Raw genomic sequence first — 15,203 nt, forward strand, 5'->3', positions numbered from 1 at the left:
TCTCTGCTGGGCTCTGCAAGACCACCGGCCAGTTGGAGTGCGATGGACCCCTCACCAGGGCAGAGAATCCCAAGGTGCCCTCCTGGCCCAGGCCAGCAGCACTGCGCATCAATGCCTCAGGCCTTAAAGGCTGTCCCTACACTGGGGCAACAGCCAGCCATGCACACCACCCTCCAGGAGTAAATGATCGAGCTAGGAAGGTGGATGGAGAGGCAGGTAACAGTGCCATGAGGAGAAAAGGGGGTGCCCTGGGAGGCCCAAGGTGTATGGTGTTTGGGCAAAGGTTAAAGGACCTTTAGTTAAAAGGCAGGTCTGGGGTCCGAAGGGAAGATCTATACCCAGATCAGAAGGATGGACATTCATTTGTTTGTAATTTCTCTAAAGATGCTTTGTTGTTTTTGTTTTATTTAACAACTCCAGAAGGTCTTTGCACATTTAAATAATTATCTGGCTCAAAAGATAACCCCTCAGGAGGAGAAACAAAGCTGTTTCAGCAAGAGCATGGCTCAGGCTAGATGTGGGGTAGAGCTGCCATGAGGAGTTGTAACCTGAGCCCTGAGCCCAGCAAGCAGTTAGGACAAGGAAGTTTGGGGCCCAAGTTGAAAATTGCTATGAGGGGTCTTGGGTCACAGAGCCACTGTCTCCTTGTACTCAGAGAGGTCACATGAGGAGTTGAAGGTGAGGCCGTGCTGGACTTCAGGCCTTCCAGGTTCCCAGACGGGCCCATGTCCTCCCCCAGTCTCAGGAGGCTAGACTCTGGGCACACCTTCATTTGCCTACCCCAGACCCCTTCCTGTGGGAGAAGAGGGCTGCAGTGAGACCCTTTGAAAGGGGGATGGAGCCCAGAGGGCACACACTTTACCCCACTTGTCCCCAGCAGACCTGCCTGCTAGAATGGGGTCTCTGTGGAAAGTGCTGAAGAGGAAGGGCAGGGAGGGGCAGTGGTTCGGAACAGCCTGTCCAGCTCCCTGGAGGAGCAGGACAGGGAGCACCTGTGACGCTGCCAAAAGGGAACCAGGGCCTCTCAGGCAACTGCTCCCCTCAAGCTTGGCTGCTGTCCAGTCCTCTCATCAAAGCCAGGAAAGGCAGCCCTGAGAGATGTCACCAACGCTGAGCTGTCAGTCATCTCAATGGGTCCCCACAGCATAGCAGGGCCATGTGTCTTGTGAGGATTAGAGGACAAGGTTCTCCCTTGCTTTCCCCTAGGGCAGACCACTGACCAGCCCTCCTGGGTACTTGCCAGACAGCTTCACCTCTCCAGACTTCAGCTGCTGCCTTGAGTTTGGAGACCAAACCATTCTGGCAGTGTCTGGGGCAACTGTGTGGGTAAGACAATCCTGGCCTACCCAAACCCCAAACATTCCAGTGGCTCCACACACCAGCAGTCCTCAAACTGTGTTCCAGGGACCCCCTGTTGTCCCATGAGAATTCTGGGCATAAAATAAAGGATAAGCTCTTTCCATTAACAGATGAATGGATAAACCAAATGCAGCATATCCACACGATGGAACATTATTCAGCCGTAAAAAGGAACAAAGTTCGAATCTGTGCCATGACGTGGGTAGACTTTGAAAACATTATGCTCAACAGAGAAGGGCAAATGTTGTATGATTCCATTTACATGAGGTATGTAGAATAGGCAACCCCACTGGAATAGAGGCTGCCAGGGATTGGATGGAGGCGGAAAGTGAGTGGTTATCCTTTAATGGGTACATAGTTTTATTGGGAATGATGAAAAAGTCTGCGATATAGATAGTGGTGATGGTTACACAACATTGCGAATGTATTTAATACCACTGAATTGTATACTTTAAAATGGTTAAAATTATAAATGTTATGTTAGGTATATTTTACCACGATAAAAATTTTTTTTTGAAGTAAGTGCTCAAATAAGTTTGGGAGACATTCAGTTCTCAAATTTAAGTGGTTTCTTACTGCAGGACTTTTCAGAGCCTTTACGAAAGGAATATATTATGCTGTGATCCCCAATGGACAGGATCATCAAAGACTTTGTCTTGAGAAGGCCTGGTCCTGTCCGTCTTAGAGCTCTTCATCAAGTTGCAGCATTTGGCTTTCTAGGCTGCCTCTCACACACGGAAGAGGCATGAAAATCTTTGTCAAACCTCTTGCCCTGGGTTTTATTTAGAAAAGTCAGAATAGCTATCTCGAAGTGTACCCCAAAACTTGCTTTTTTTATTCTATTTTCTTCTCCAAAAATTAAGATTTCTTTCCTTTTCTTTTGGAAGCATTTTGAGTTATTTAAAAATAAAAAATTTAAAAAAATGTGTGTTTTGCATGCATGTGTGTGCGTGCAAGGGGAAATTCTCTAGAAACTTCTGGAGTTGGAAATGAAAACCCAGGGGATGAATGCACGTTGTCTGTGGGCCAGATGGCTCTGAAGGTGGTTTGGGGTATGGGCTTGGCACAGGCTGAGTTCAGGGCTCCGTGGGGGTGGGGGTGATGTGGCTGTCTCAGAGCATAACTCTCTCCTCCCAGAGGGGAGACCTGGATAACTGCTCAGCTGAGGGATGGTGAGTGCCCCGTTTGGTGATCTGGGGTTGGGTAGGGAGATGCAAGATTGAAGAAAAAAGACTGGATTCAAGCCCCAGCTGTGGGACAACTTTCTGTGAGTCACAGACCAGAAATGTAGTGTCAGGGAGTGAAGCCAGAGGGGAAAATAGTTTTAACTGCCGGAAACATGACGAACCTGTCAAAAATACATGAAATCAACTAAATAAACTGGGAAGAAAATGGCAAGGTCTTGGGGTTTGTGTGTGTGTGTGTGTGTGTGTGTGAGTGTAAACAGTTTAAAAAATCATTAAGAAAGAAAAAAATAATTGCTCTACACAAGACTGCCTTTTGTGAGTGATGTTTTGGGGAAATTAAGGAAAGTTGGCTGTTTCCTTAAGCAGAAGCGGGATAAAGAGAAGGCATCAGCCACAGGAGGCAGTTGAGAGAGAGATTATGAATTCAGAGGACCCCAAAGATCAAAGCCAAGGACAGCCTGGGGATTAAAGCCCCTGACGATCCTCAGAGATCTGGGGCAAAGCTGGGCTCCCCACGGAAGATGGGCAAGGGGAGATATTTTTCTTTGCATATGAACAAGAACACTTAGGATAGGGGGACAGGCACCTAGGCCGCTGCGGCTGGGGAAAGCTGGGTCTCTGTCTGCCCAGGTTCTGGCACTGAAAGAACCAGAGTTCCACCAGGGGGCCTGGCTGGATACATATGATGCAGAGGAAAGTTAGATTAAAAAGGAACTATTTCCATTATAGCAAATAGTAGGGTTCAGAAAGAATCTTGTTTTGAGGGCATCCAGAGAAAAAGAAACTGGGACATGACCTAGAAAGAGGGGGTGTTAGGATCTTAGGTCCAGATTTGGCCAGCGAGATCAAGGGGGTTGTGGAGATTGGGGAGCTGTTGGAGACACTGGAGGAGAGGATGGGACCACCTGTGGCAGGTCTGATGGGCAGCTAAGGAGACTGGACTTTGAGATGGAGGCGAAGGGCCGGGAGGGACTTCAGAAACAAACCTCCATAAGCCATAATGGAGGAAGGGTCAGCCAGGAACAAATTAGAGACAGGGAGGGAGGCCAGCCGAGAGATGGCCACATAGCCCCATGAGCGATAACGTGGGGGAGAAATGTCCTAAGAGAACCTCAGCCACATCACCCCGGTGGTGCCCCAGGAGGCTGGCCTAAGGGTGCTCCCACTGTAAATTACTCCAGGACAGCCCTGAAGCCAGAAGAGCAACGAGAGTGCATCTCTTCGGTTGGTTAATGGTGACTGCTTGGAGCACTGTCACAAACTCAGGCAGCTTCCAGGCCCCTGGGAAAAAGAACCACCACTGATTAGTGATGTCTGAGGTGGGGCGGTAAGGGAGTGTGGCAGCGCTCATTTATTCATCTACACGACATTCGATAAATGTTTATTCGGCACCTAGTACGTGCCAGGCACAGGCGCTATGAGGCTATCCTTTTTGCAGGAGCTCAGTTCACAAAGGCTCAGCCACAGAAAGAACAAAAAGCCCCCAGCCTGGACTCCACTCTGATCTGAACCTTCTCCCCGTGCGTCTCTTTCGGGCCTTGGAAGAGGCTCGTGTCCTGTTCTCTCAGGGTCTTGAACAAATTAGCTGCTTGGTAGTTCTTTGTGGAAGGAAGAAAATAAATGCATGAATTACCACATTTCCCAAATTTTATTCATTCATTTAACAAAGAAACCAATATATACATTTTGCAAGACCTTTCCAAGGACTTAGGATGAATTAGACCCAATCTTCGCCCTCTAGGAATTCTTAGCGCTATTCAGAGATTAAACATGTGCCCGAATATCTGTAAAACAATGTCATCACTTATAAATCCAAGTTCCTTGGGGCACTTGGTTTCAGAAAAGCAGATATAGCTTGCCTGGGGTCCAGGGGACCAGAGGGGAGATTCAAGGGAAGGTGAAAACCTATGGAGCAAAAGGTGAGGCCAGTTGCTCCTTCTCCCACCCTCTGCCCCACCCAGCCCAGGCAGGGCATCCTCCATGCCTCCCTGTCCCCCTGGAGCCTGGAAACAGAATGCAGTTGTGCAGGTGGGGTGGCAGCAAGAGGTCAGAGTGAGAACGGCAATACAAACCCCCTTGAAGAAAACACCTGGAGATGTCCAAGTCTTGCTCTGAAAAGGCTGGGCTATTTGTCACTCCAGCTGCTGGCAGTGACCACTTCGTAGCTCAGGAAACAGCGCGGAAGGAGGAAGGCAAAATGCAGTCCCTTCTCTGGTCCCCTGGCAGGCTTACTATGGCTGACCACAACACAGCACCTGCCTCAGCCTAATCAGCTATACCCACATCTGCCCTGTATCACAGGCACAGGGGGCTCTCTCTGTTCCATCAGCTCCTAGCACAGTCCCTGCACATGGCTATGCCACCACATTCTCAGCCCCTGGGATCTGCCCGCTCCTGCCTCACTGGCTTGTGAGAAAGGGGAGATAGGTGGGTATGTGCATGGCAGGGGCAGTAATCAGAAAAAGGAATAGGGCCTCACAGGTCCTTGGAGGATATGGCAAGGTGAGAGGAGGGAAGGAGGAGGTCCTAGGACAGGGTGGTAGGCCATGGGGACAGAAAGGAGTACAGCATGGGGAGATGGAAACCACCTTGGACCCTGGCAAAGGTGTGATCCCAGAAAGGGATTTGTGGAACCCCCTCCCCAGAACTTAAGCCTCTCTTCTGAGACGGTCTGAGGCCAGAATCAGGAAGCAGTGCAGCCAAGTGCACGAAGTTTTTGAAGAGTCTCGTGAGGCTCGGCCTGTGAGCTGGGGAGATCTCTGACTCTGGAGCTATTTTTACGATTTCGTCTTGCAGAGAAGAGGAAGCATGCATGCTGCAGGAGCCACACATGCACACAGAGGTACACACATGGGCCTCTCACACAGGTCCCCAATGTCCCTGGAGAGAGTCCACTTGTCCCTCTGTGGCTGGTGGCTGATGAGCCATGACTGGCATGGGGGGCCAGGACCCAGAGCGAGCCATGAAGCAAGGAGTCTGTGCCAAAACAAACCTGCAGATGGCTCTGTGACCGTGAACCCTCGGCTGGCCTGGGAATGCCACACTAGGCCCCAGGAGGGTGGCTCTTCCAAATTCTTATTTTGGTGAGTGTCTTCTTGCACGTTGCTTACAGAACACTGTTTAGAGACTGCTGATTAAATTTGAATCTATCTGAAATGGATTTCCCTTACCTGGGAATGTACACAAGTATGTGTCTGTCTAGAGATGCATGTACACACAAGAGGGTGTGTGTGTGTGTGTGTGTGTGTGTGTGTGTGTGTGTGTGTGTGTGTGTGTAGTGCCCACAAGAACACAAGGTGCTGTACTAGGGAAGAAGCTGGAAAAGAACAGAACAGCATGGACTTTCAATCAGTCATATACACAGAGAGGTACACACGCACGCGCACACACCCTCCACATTTTTGGCACAGCCCGTATCCCATATCAGTGATTCTAAATCATCTCTTTTTGTCAGAGACCTAAGCCTGCTTGAACTAGTGGCTCTCAGCCTTGACTGTACATTAAAACCACTTGGGGAGCTTTTACAAATCTCCATGCCCTGGCCACTCCAATAACATCAGAATTTCTGGAGACAGGACTATGGTATTAATACTGTACATCAATATTTAATGCTCTCCTTAGGCGATTCTGATGTCCCGCCAGGGCTGAGTATTCCTCTGAACAGAAAACTTCTATTCCTCCCTCAAGACCCAGCTCCCATGGCCCCTTTCTGATACCGAAGGCCTCCCTGATGCCTCCCCAGGGGGAGTGAGTCTTTTCTTTCCTGAAGCTCCCAACACCTTAATCATCTGACTGTATCGTAATTATGTGCTTGTCTGTCTGTACAGAACCATATGCTCTGTAAAGACAGGCACTACATGGGTTCCATTTCTTTATTGCCAGCTCCTAGCTGATGATCAACAGATGCTTTGGAATGAAGGGGAAGTGTGTGATAAGGCCGTGAGCAGGAGAGGGGTGGGATGAAGGCCATAGGTTGTTTCCGGGTGGGAAGGCTATGAGTCTGGTCCCCTGGCACTGGGATGGGGGTTCTCCCCACCCTTTTTAGTTACAGAAAGGGTCCTCTGGTATCAACACATTTGATACTGATTGGTCCACATTTCCTGCCACCAGCGTTACTCAGAGGTTCAGAGGGACAAATGAGTAGGGCCGGGACCTGTGCCTGGAGTCCCAGGGTGACTGACCCTTCCTAATTGTCCCCTCTGAGCCCCCATTCCAAGCACACTCTGTCTGGCCTGCTTCCAAGGCACCTTTGAGCTGAGGAGCACTCTGAGCAGTCTGGGTCCCCTGCTTCTGTCCCAGGTCTTGGTCCCGGGCAAAGAGCCACGTGAGGGAGACACACGTGCAAGAGGAGGGGGCTCCCTACAGCCAGCTCCACCCACAGATAGACCAGCCCCCGCCCAGGAGCAGAGGAGCAGACAAGAGAGGGCAATGCTGAGTGGAACCAAGGTCAGACCTCATCACCTCTCCTTGGGCAGCCCTGCCCCCCTACACAGCCCCTCCCCCTGATAATGCTTTCCTAGTTCTCATCTTATGTCCCCCTCTCCCATCCCCAGGGGCTCTTGCTGTCCCTGTCTGAGACAGGACTGCTGAAGTGATAAGTCTCCTAAGGCTGAGCCTGGTGAGCTGGGGATATCACAGAGATGCGAACTGAGGTGAAGTGACGTGACAAAGCCACTCGAAGACTTTGGGCTGGGACCGAACTACGGGGCTGGAAAGGGGTTCAGAACTCACAGGATTTGGACTGAAGCCGCCTTGATTTGAGAGCCAGCTGTCGCTGACTGGCCTGGCTCCTTACGGCCTTGGTTTCCTCATCTATAAAATGTGATGAAAAATACAGCTCACATGTTATAAACTCATGGTATGGATTTAGTGAGGAACAAAGTGAAAGAGCTCACACATGTCCCTGACCAGGCCTCCCGGTCACTAGTCCAGGGTGAGGTCATGGTGAGAGCACCCCCCTTACACACGCAGACACACACACTCACATACTACCCACCTCCTGGAGGGCTCTCAACCTCTAGGCAGGGATTGACCTCTCCCCTCCCTTCCCCCAAAGCCGCCCCCCGCCCCGCCGCCCCAATCACTGACCAGCCAAAGTCTTGGTCACCCACAGAGTTCACTCAACACAAGCAAGTGTTTTCTTTACATGTTGGGGCTTTTACTTCAATTTGAAGCAGATGGTTGAGCACAGATATGAACAGCTTTGGCCTTTTGAGCAAAGAAAGGAGCAGGCCTTGGCTTTGAACATGCCCCACTCCCCCACATACTGACCCATTCCCCTGGTCCCTTCCTCCCTTCTGCCCCCTGCATAACCAGTAACAGACCACTGACCTCCAAGCAGGGACCATCCTGTTTGCCCAGGCAGGAGGGCGGGTCACGGGCAAGGAGCGGCTGGCTGGGCTGGCTGGGGAGCAAAGACCCTTAGGCAGGTCACCATGGGTCAGGTCCCTGGGGTAGGGGACAGGGTGGTCAATATTGTTTCTTTTCCCCCAATTTCCTCCTTCCCATGATGCTAAAGGCCCAAGAAGGAGCCTTGGCCCAGGGAGGGAACGTTAAGAATCAGGGTCAGAGACCTGGGCAGCCAGTGGGAGGGAGAGAAGGGCCAGGATCTCGGATCCGACTCCCTGCAGACACCCCAGCCTGCCTCTCGCAGCCAGCCAGCTCAGGGCCCAGTGTAGAAAGAGAAGTCCAGGTCAGACGGTCAGGTGCTTCCAATGGTCACCAAATGTCCATCCCTTCCGTGAGTTCCTAGTAGACTTGCTGACTCATCTTTGGCTTGAGTTGGAAGCCGGGCAACAGGAGGAGCAAAAGTCGTAGGGCAGCGTGCGGCTTTTCCCTGTGGGGTTTTCTCACCACAGTTTGTTCAGTGTCTCTGGAATCTTTGGCAATGAATTTCTGCAGCCGATGGTGGGCCTCGGGCCCCAGGCAAGGGGAAGGCTGAGCGCTCCTCTCCCCATCAGGCAGAGAGCAAAGTGCAAAGTCACTGTGGAGTGGCCGGGGGTGGGCAGGAGGGTGAGAGAGGCAGGCGTGCTTCTGTCTGACCCTGAGAGGCAGTGGTCTGAGCATCTGGCGGCATCTTGGAGAAGACGAGGCTAGACCTGGCGAGCCCACCTTCTCCACAGGCTCGACTGGAAAGAGGGTCCACAGCAGCATCCTTGATCTAGCCCATGGCCGGTCACTCCTGAAAGAAACGACCAACCATCAGAATCTGCCCCTACTCATCCTGACTCTTGATTCCAGAAGGCTAACCCATACCAGGTGCTGGCACCCCCAGCACCTGCTCTCACTTATTCACTGCAGCTGCCCTGGGAGGGACTCTGTATGGCCCAGGCAGGGGCTGCATCTTGAGAGCTTCGGAAAGTGGTGGAGGCAGCATTTAGACGCAGGACTGGCTGCCTGCAGAGCCCACGTTGCCCCCGTACTCCTGCCTCAGCCTTTCAGAGCCACCGCTGATTATGCTAGTTTGGGGGACTGGGCAGGGCTGCAGGGGGTACACCTAGGCCTGAGACCACAATACCCTAGCCACACCTCTGAGGGATGTCAGAGTCAGGCCCGCCCCACAGCAATGGCCATCCGTAGCTCCTTTTCCCTACACTGTAGACAAGAGCACTGCACCAGGTGTTAAGAGGCAGACTAGCTGCAGCCCATCCACCTGCCAGCTGGATGACTTGAGACAAGTCACTCAGCTTTCTGTGCTCGGTGTCCTCGTCTTTAAAATGACACAACTGGAGCAGGTGAATAATGTCCAAATTTTCTTTTCAGCAGTAGAAATGACCTTAACTCAGAACACAGATAAACATGGTTCTAGTTTATTTGGAGTGGCGGGGGACACTCAAGAGGGAACACATGGAGATGGAACCCAGAGACCTACTGCATTCCCTCCAAAGTCGCATCCCCCGGGACAAGCCACTCAACTTTCTGTGACTTGAGAACCCAGGGCACTAAGGAGCACGATGTGAAAATCCCGAGGTTAGATCAAAAGTTCCCCTCAGTCCTGACCTTTGGAAACATCACTCTAGCAGCTGAACTTGGTGTTGCTGGTGAGAAAACTGACCAGAGGGTGTGACCTGCTACCAAGAAGGGACAGGAGACAGGGAAGGTCATGGGAGCTGCTGCGGTTTTAGTTTTCTGGGGAGTCAGAGCTGGTGAAGAGGCTCTGCAAGGGCTCCAGATCTACCCAGACACACAAACAAGTGACAGTAGTCCCTTAACCCATACAGCACACCCTTAATAAAGTGGTTCCAATACATCTCTCTTGATTTTTGCAACAGCCCTGAACAAACAGCTGAGCATTTATTTTTGAAGTGAACTCTGTCAGGCACCTCTGACGTGCCAGGGAGCTTCCTCATATCCCCTCCCCAGAGGGGAGCAATCCCTGGCTCAGACAAAGAAGCACTAGATGTTGGCGGCATCAGGATTTGAATCCAGATCGGCAATGTTTATTCTGCCACACAGAGGCTGCTCCCGCTGAAATGGAGGCTCAGGAAGCCTGGACAGAGCCAAACCACGAGGCCAAAGGGCCTGTGAACCACAGTCCTGGGGTGGCTGCGCTCGGCGGGCAGCCAAGGTGCAAGCTGGGGCAAGGCTGGGAGTGGGGTCCAAGGAGCGCAAGGGAGCTGGGCCAGGAGGAAGGTGTGTCCTCTAGCTAAAAGAGGCTAAGAAGGATAAAGGAAAAGTGAGAGGAGGGAGCATCTTGATGTGGCGAGTCCGGGCTCACGTTCTCCAAGCATACCCTGGGCTCGCTGGCCCCAGCAGAAATCTGCTTTTCGTTACCGAGTCTGAGGAGGAGGATTAAGAAGCGGAAAGGAAATCCATGGGGATGGCACTGGGTCTGTGGTCCGCGGGGTGATTTACAGCGCTCGTCATCCTGGCGCTGGCCGCCTGGGCGGGCCTTGCCAAGGACAGCCAAGTTCCTTCCTTGTGCAGCCTGCCTGTGGTCTGGGGGAAGGCATGGAAGTCCAGGTTAGATGGAGTAGCCGGGGCAGCGGGGCCCAGCCCCAAGACCTCTATCTGCTCTCACAGCCTACCGAAGCCACGGCTACCACCCAAAATAGAGGGAGACGGGGCTTTCTCTTGCCAAGGCCTGACCTTCAATCCTCGACCTCACCCTTCCCCTTGTGTCTACGCTGGACCTGCCACCCGCCTGGGCCTGGGAATCCCAGCAAACATATCATCCATCCAAGGAAGCCATACATCAATTAGGGCGTGATGGGAAGAACTCTGGGAGGCCTTATGGGCCAGGACCTTCTCTGCAAGTAAACAGCTGTGTGACCTCGGGAAACTCACCTCCCTCTCTGTGTTTTAATTCCCTCACTTGTACAGCAAGCGGTCGTACATAGATTAACACTCCCCAAAAGGTACTCTGCAGAACACTAGCCAGGCGAGGTATATCCCATGAGTTTGGGAAACACCTCAGACCTCGGCCCCATCTTGGAAAGTCACTATGTCTATTAGCATTTAAATTCCTGCACTAAAGAAATTCACGTGACTACCCAGTATTTTCCAGACTCATTCGATTGATGGCATGATTGCATCATGAGTAGAAACTCACGCCAATCTTCTGGTAAAGTGAAGTTTTTATAAGGCTGCAAAAGGGCATTTCAGAGAGGCCAGGACAAAGTCTCAGGAAAGGCAGCACAGGGCTTGGGAACCTCAGTAGGGGCAATCTGTGGCCCTTCCCTCTAGGCACCAGTAAAAAACAGCACAAGGTCACTTGCGAGTGATTTGCTTCTTTCCAGCCTGTCTACCGACTGGCCCAGCCTCTGGACATCCCAATCCCAAACTCCCAAGGAGCCCCTGACTGGTCTAGCTCAGTCAGATTTCTCCCCCTGGACCAATCAACTATGGCTGAGGAATGGGAGACAAACCTGCCAATGCCACTCCTTCAGAAGGGGCTGGCGGGGAAGGGCGCGCGGGGGGAGGGGCGGGGGTAGGTCGTGAGTGCCTGAATATAATTGCAAATACAGGTGCGGAGGCTGACAAGTACTCCCCACTGTGACAAGCACCTGTGGCAATATCACACTATGTGAGAAGCACAGCTTGAGAGGGCCTCTTGCATCATTCTGGCTCTGGCCTTTTGTGGGTGCCGTTTCTGCTATCGGCCAAGACTCTGGGTACAGCAGCGTAAGGCTCTTGGCTCACTGTCCTCAGGAGGCCCCTGCATCACAGCCCCTCACCATAGAAGATGCCTGTTAGACATAGGTTCTCGCTGCTAGCACACAAACTGAAAACGACCACAAAAGATGGCCTCTCAGTCTCTCTGGTCCCTTTCAGGTGGTCTGACGTGCTGAGTCCAATCAAGGTAATTTGGCCACTGTGGCAAAGTGGTTGAGTTTATTACATTTAGAAATCATCCTTTTATCTGTTCACTCACTTGTGGTCAAGCATCAGCTTCATGAGGACAAGGACGTGGTCTGTTTTGCTCATTGCTGTAGCCTAGTGCCTAGAATAGTGCCAGACACACAGTAGCATCTCAATAAATATTTATTGAACTAGTGAATAAATATTTCTAGTTGCAGGTATTTTATTTACTGTAGATTTTACATACCACAGAATGTTTCTCATTTCAAATACAACATTGAGCATTTTTGTAAATGTGCCTGTGCTTTAGGGGAACTTTTGGTAATTGTTGTGAACCTTGAAACAATTTTGCATCTTTTTTGCTTTTGTTCACTTCCGGTTTGTTTGTTTTGTTTTGTTTTGTTTTCCTTCTAATTATACCTCCTCTGCTTACTAAATTTCCCTCTGGCTTTAAGTGGATTGGTTTCCTCTTTTGGTCATTCCTGTGCGATGTGGGGTAATTTTACCACATTGGGGTCATTAAAAAAATTATATCTGCCTTCGAAGTTATTTTACCTTTTAAATTCATTTTCAGTCTCTGATATCCACTTTACCTACTTAAATATTTTTCACTATTTTCAATTTAAACATTTTCCTGCGTTGAAGCAATTCGGATACAGCTTTCTACCTGCAGAAAAAGTTGTCCAATGGGATTGAAATCCTGACAATTTTTAATTGGTTTGTCCCAAAAAGAGAAGTCAGATTTCAAATTTTATTTTAAAATTAAAATATGAAAGACAAGTAGGGAGGGCATGGGAGAAGGGTTCCTCAAGACCCACATATTAGGCATTATTTTACCTTTCACTTTTAAGTACACCAGTATCTGGGCTAGAAAGGAGCTTTCATGTTCCATTTTGAATGTTGAACACGAGTTCATTTTGGCGCCAAAGGTAGCAGGATGTGGGGCCCTGGGCAGGCTGTTTAATCTCTCCAATCCTCAGATTCCTCATCTTTAAAATGAGCTCAGTAATAGTTACCCTCCTTCTAGATCAGTTACAAAGAATCAATGAGACAATGCAGCCAGGACCAGGCCACTTTCAGGGTCTGGCCCACCGTGAGAGCACTGGAGCACGCTGGCTCACACTCCCTCAAAGAGCTAGATCCTTAGTTTGACTAACTGGTGTTTGAAAACATGGAATAAACACAATTTTTTAAATTACATAAGTCATGTCCATCATCTGATGAATGGACAACCAAAGTGTGGTATAGCCATACAATAGAATATTATTTAGCCATAAGAAGGAATGAAGTACCAACATACATGATAGAACGTGAACCTTGAAAACAGTATGCTAAATGAAAGGAGCCAGATGCAAGAGACCACATATTGTATGACTCCATTCACATGAAATGTCCAGAACAGGGAAACCTATAGATTGGTGGTTGCCCAGGGCTGGTGGGGAGCAGGGACAGAGGAATAGGAAGTGATAGCTAAAGCATACAGGGTTTCTTTTTAGGCTGATGAATATGTTCTAAAATTGACCGTGGTGATGGTTGTGCATAGCTGTGAAAATACTAAAAACCACTGAATTGTACACTTTAAATCGGTGAACTATAATCTCAATAAAGATGTTAAACTTTTTAATGTTTTTTACTTTTAAAAATACTACTTTATTTATACTCATGTACGAAAAATATGGTCGTACTATCATGTTTACATACATTACCAATATTGGAAACAGAGTTCGATAATGAATCACATCTACATTTTACAAAGGACATGCAAACATTAAAACACTGGTTATATAAAGCAGAGTAGGTGGGAAAACAATTAACTATCATTTTCATTTTCATTAAAGAGCAGCACCCTCCGAGAAGAATCGAATCAATCAGTAATATTCATCTATACTGCAAAATAATATATACATAGGAAAGTTAGGGATTGTACTGATTTTATTACTTTTACTAAGCCATTTTATCTTCCTCATACTTACTGCAAAGAAATAAAACAATATGAAAAAGACGTGTTCAATATTGTTCACAATTAAGAATCCGCTTCATGCTGCAGGTCTGGGTATATTGTACTATAAGGAACACTGCATGGCTCAAGCAGATCAAAGTACCATTTTGATTCGGACCCTCCGAACAGAACCTCATGCAGTTTTGGTGACTAGACTAACTCCACGGGACCTTTGATAGACTGAACCATTTCTGTGGTATTCCCGGATCTCAGTAAATAAGACAAGACCCTATATGAAAAAAGATAACAATCAACCTCCTCATAAATTATATCTATAGGCTCTTTCTTTAGTGTAAGGTAGAAAAAGGGGCCCTTTCTTGTATCCATGAACACATGGATACAAGTATTGCTATGGTCTAAAGATTACTGGATTGCTATTGTGTCCATTATAACGAAGATAAGGTAGACATCAAAACCCCTGTCAGATTAAGAAACTTCCACAACTTGACTCGATTCTTCAAATAATGGAGCAAGTTCCTTTTCTAGGTTGACAATTAGTCCTGTATTGGCATTTGCTCCTGGCTCTAAAACTCACCACCAAAGGTAAAAGATTGAATCGAACCACCTCGTAGATATTATAGTAACAGATGATACTTTTATTTTTTGAAAGTCTAGGTTTGCTCCCTTGATCTATTGCACAGGCAAAAGTATATAAGAAACCAGGTCTCGAAGTATGTTCTGGAGCATTATCATTGGCCACTTTAATAACAGGCACTCTACTCTGACACAACACTAGCATGGAGCCCTGCCACACCTGGAAATTTTTTCTACAGGCATCGATTTACGTCATCTGCCATGATGAACCCTTTCTCTCTCAAGTTCAATATCCACGCCTCAGCCCACTCCACCTCTCCAGCCCCCAAGATCTAAGGCAGAAGTAAAGGAGAAGGGGTGTCCTCTCCTCTTCCAGCTCACCACCTGCACCACCCATGGGCCGAGGCCTGAACACCGGGCAAAGTGGCACCAGTTATCCGGTTTTCTGGGCTGCCTGGTTCTCTAGTCAGCAGGATTCTGGGCTGCCTGCTATCACTTCAGAGACAGCTTCAAAGGCAGGTTCCTTCGAAAGCCACCATCACATGATTTGTGACCTCTCCTAAAATTTTTTAAATTTGCGTAGGTCAATTATAGAAAAACTAGAAAATACAGAAGAGTGAACAGAAAAAAAATTTTAAATCACTTCAATCTCCCCACCAAGAGAAAATCACTGACAACATTGGGCGACCATTTCCCTATGCTTAGACACACCTATATAGTATTTTACGAAAGTGGAATTAATTATGCTGTACAAATTGCACCGAAGCTGGCATTTGTGTTTTCTCTAACGTTTCAGCCCATACATCTTTGTACTTGACAGATCT

The 15,203-nt window shown here is 48.9% G+C and overlaps 1 protein-coding gene and 1 pseudogene across 4 annotated transcripts in view; both read right to left on the minus strand.

Moving 5' to 3' along the window:
- Positions 1-7,680: 7,680 nt before the first annotated feature.
- The window catches only part of ATOH8 (atonal bHLH transcription factor 8), a 35,276-nt gene continuing 27,753 nt past the window's right edge, over positions 7,681-15,203 (minus strand). For 3 of the 4 annotated variants that reach the window (XR_896440.2, XR_002782652.1, XM_011369812.2), the window contains one exon: positions 7,681-8,727. Coding sequence is in view for 2 of the 4 variants with exons in the window: in XM_011369812.2 (XP_011368114.1) it covers positions 8,722-8,727 (6 nt within the window). In the remaining 2 variants the exon portion in view is untranslated. Of the gene's footprint in view, positions 8,728-10,319; positions 10,485-15,203 lie in introns of all 4 variants that reach the window. The other variant, XM_011369808.2, reaches the window with a different exon arrangement.
- Positions 13,858-15,194, minus strand: LOC105298506 (annotated as a pseudogene).

This window comes from Pteropus vampyrus, unplaced genomic scaffold (assembly GCF_000151845.1).
Source record: "Pteropus vampyrus isolate Shadow unplaced genomic scaffold, Pvam_2.0 Scaffold156, whole genome shotgun sequence".
Classification (NCBI taxonomy): Eukaryota; Metazoa; Chordata; class Mammalia; order Chiroptera; family Pteropodidae; genus Pteropus; species Pteropus vampyrus.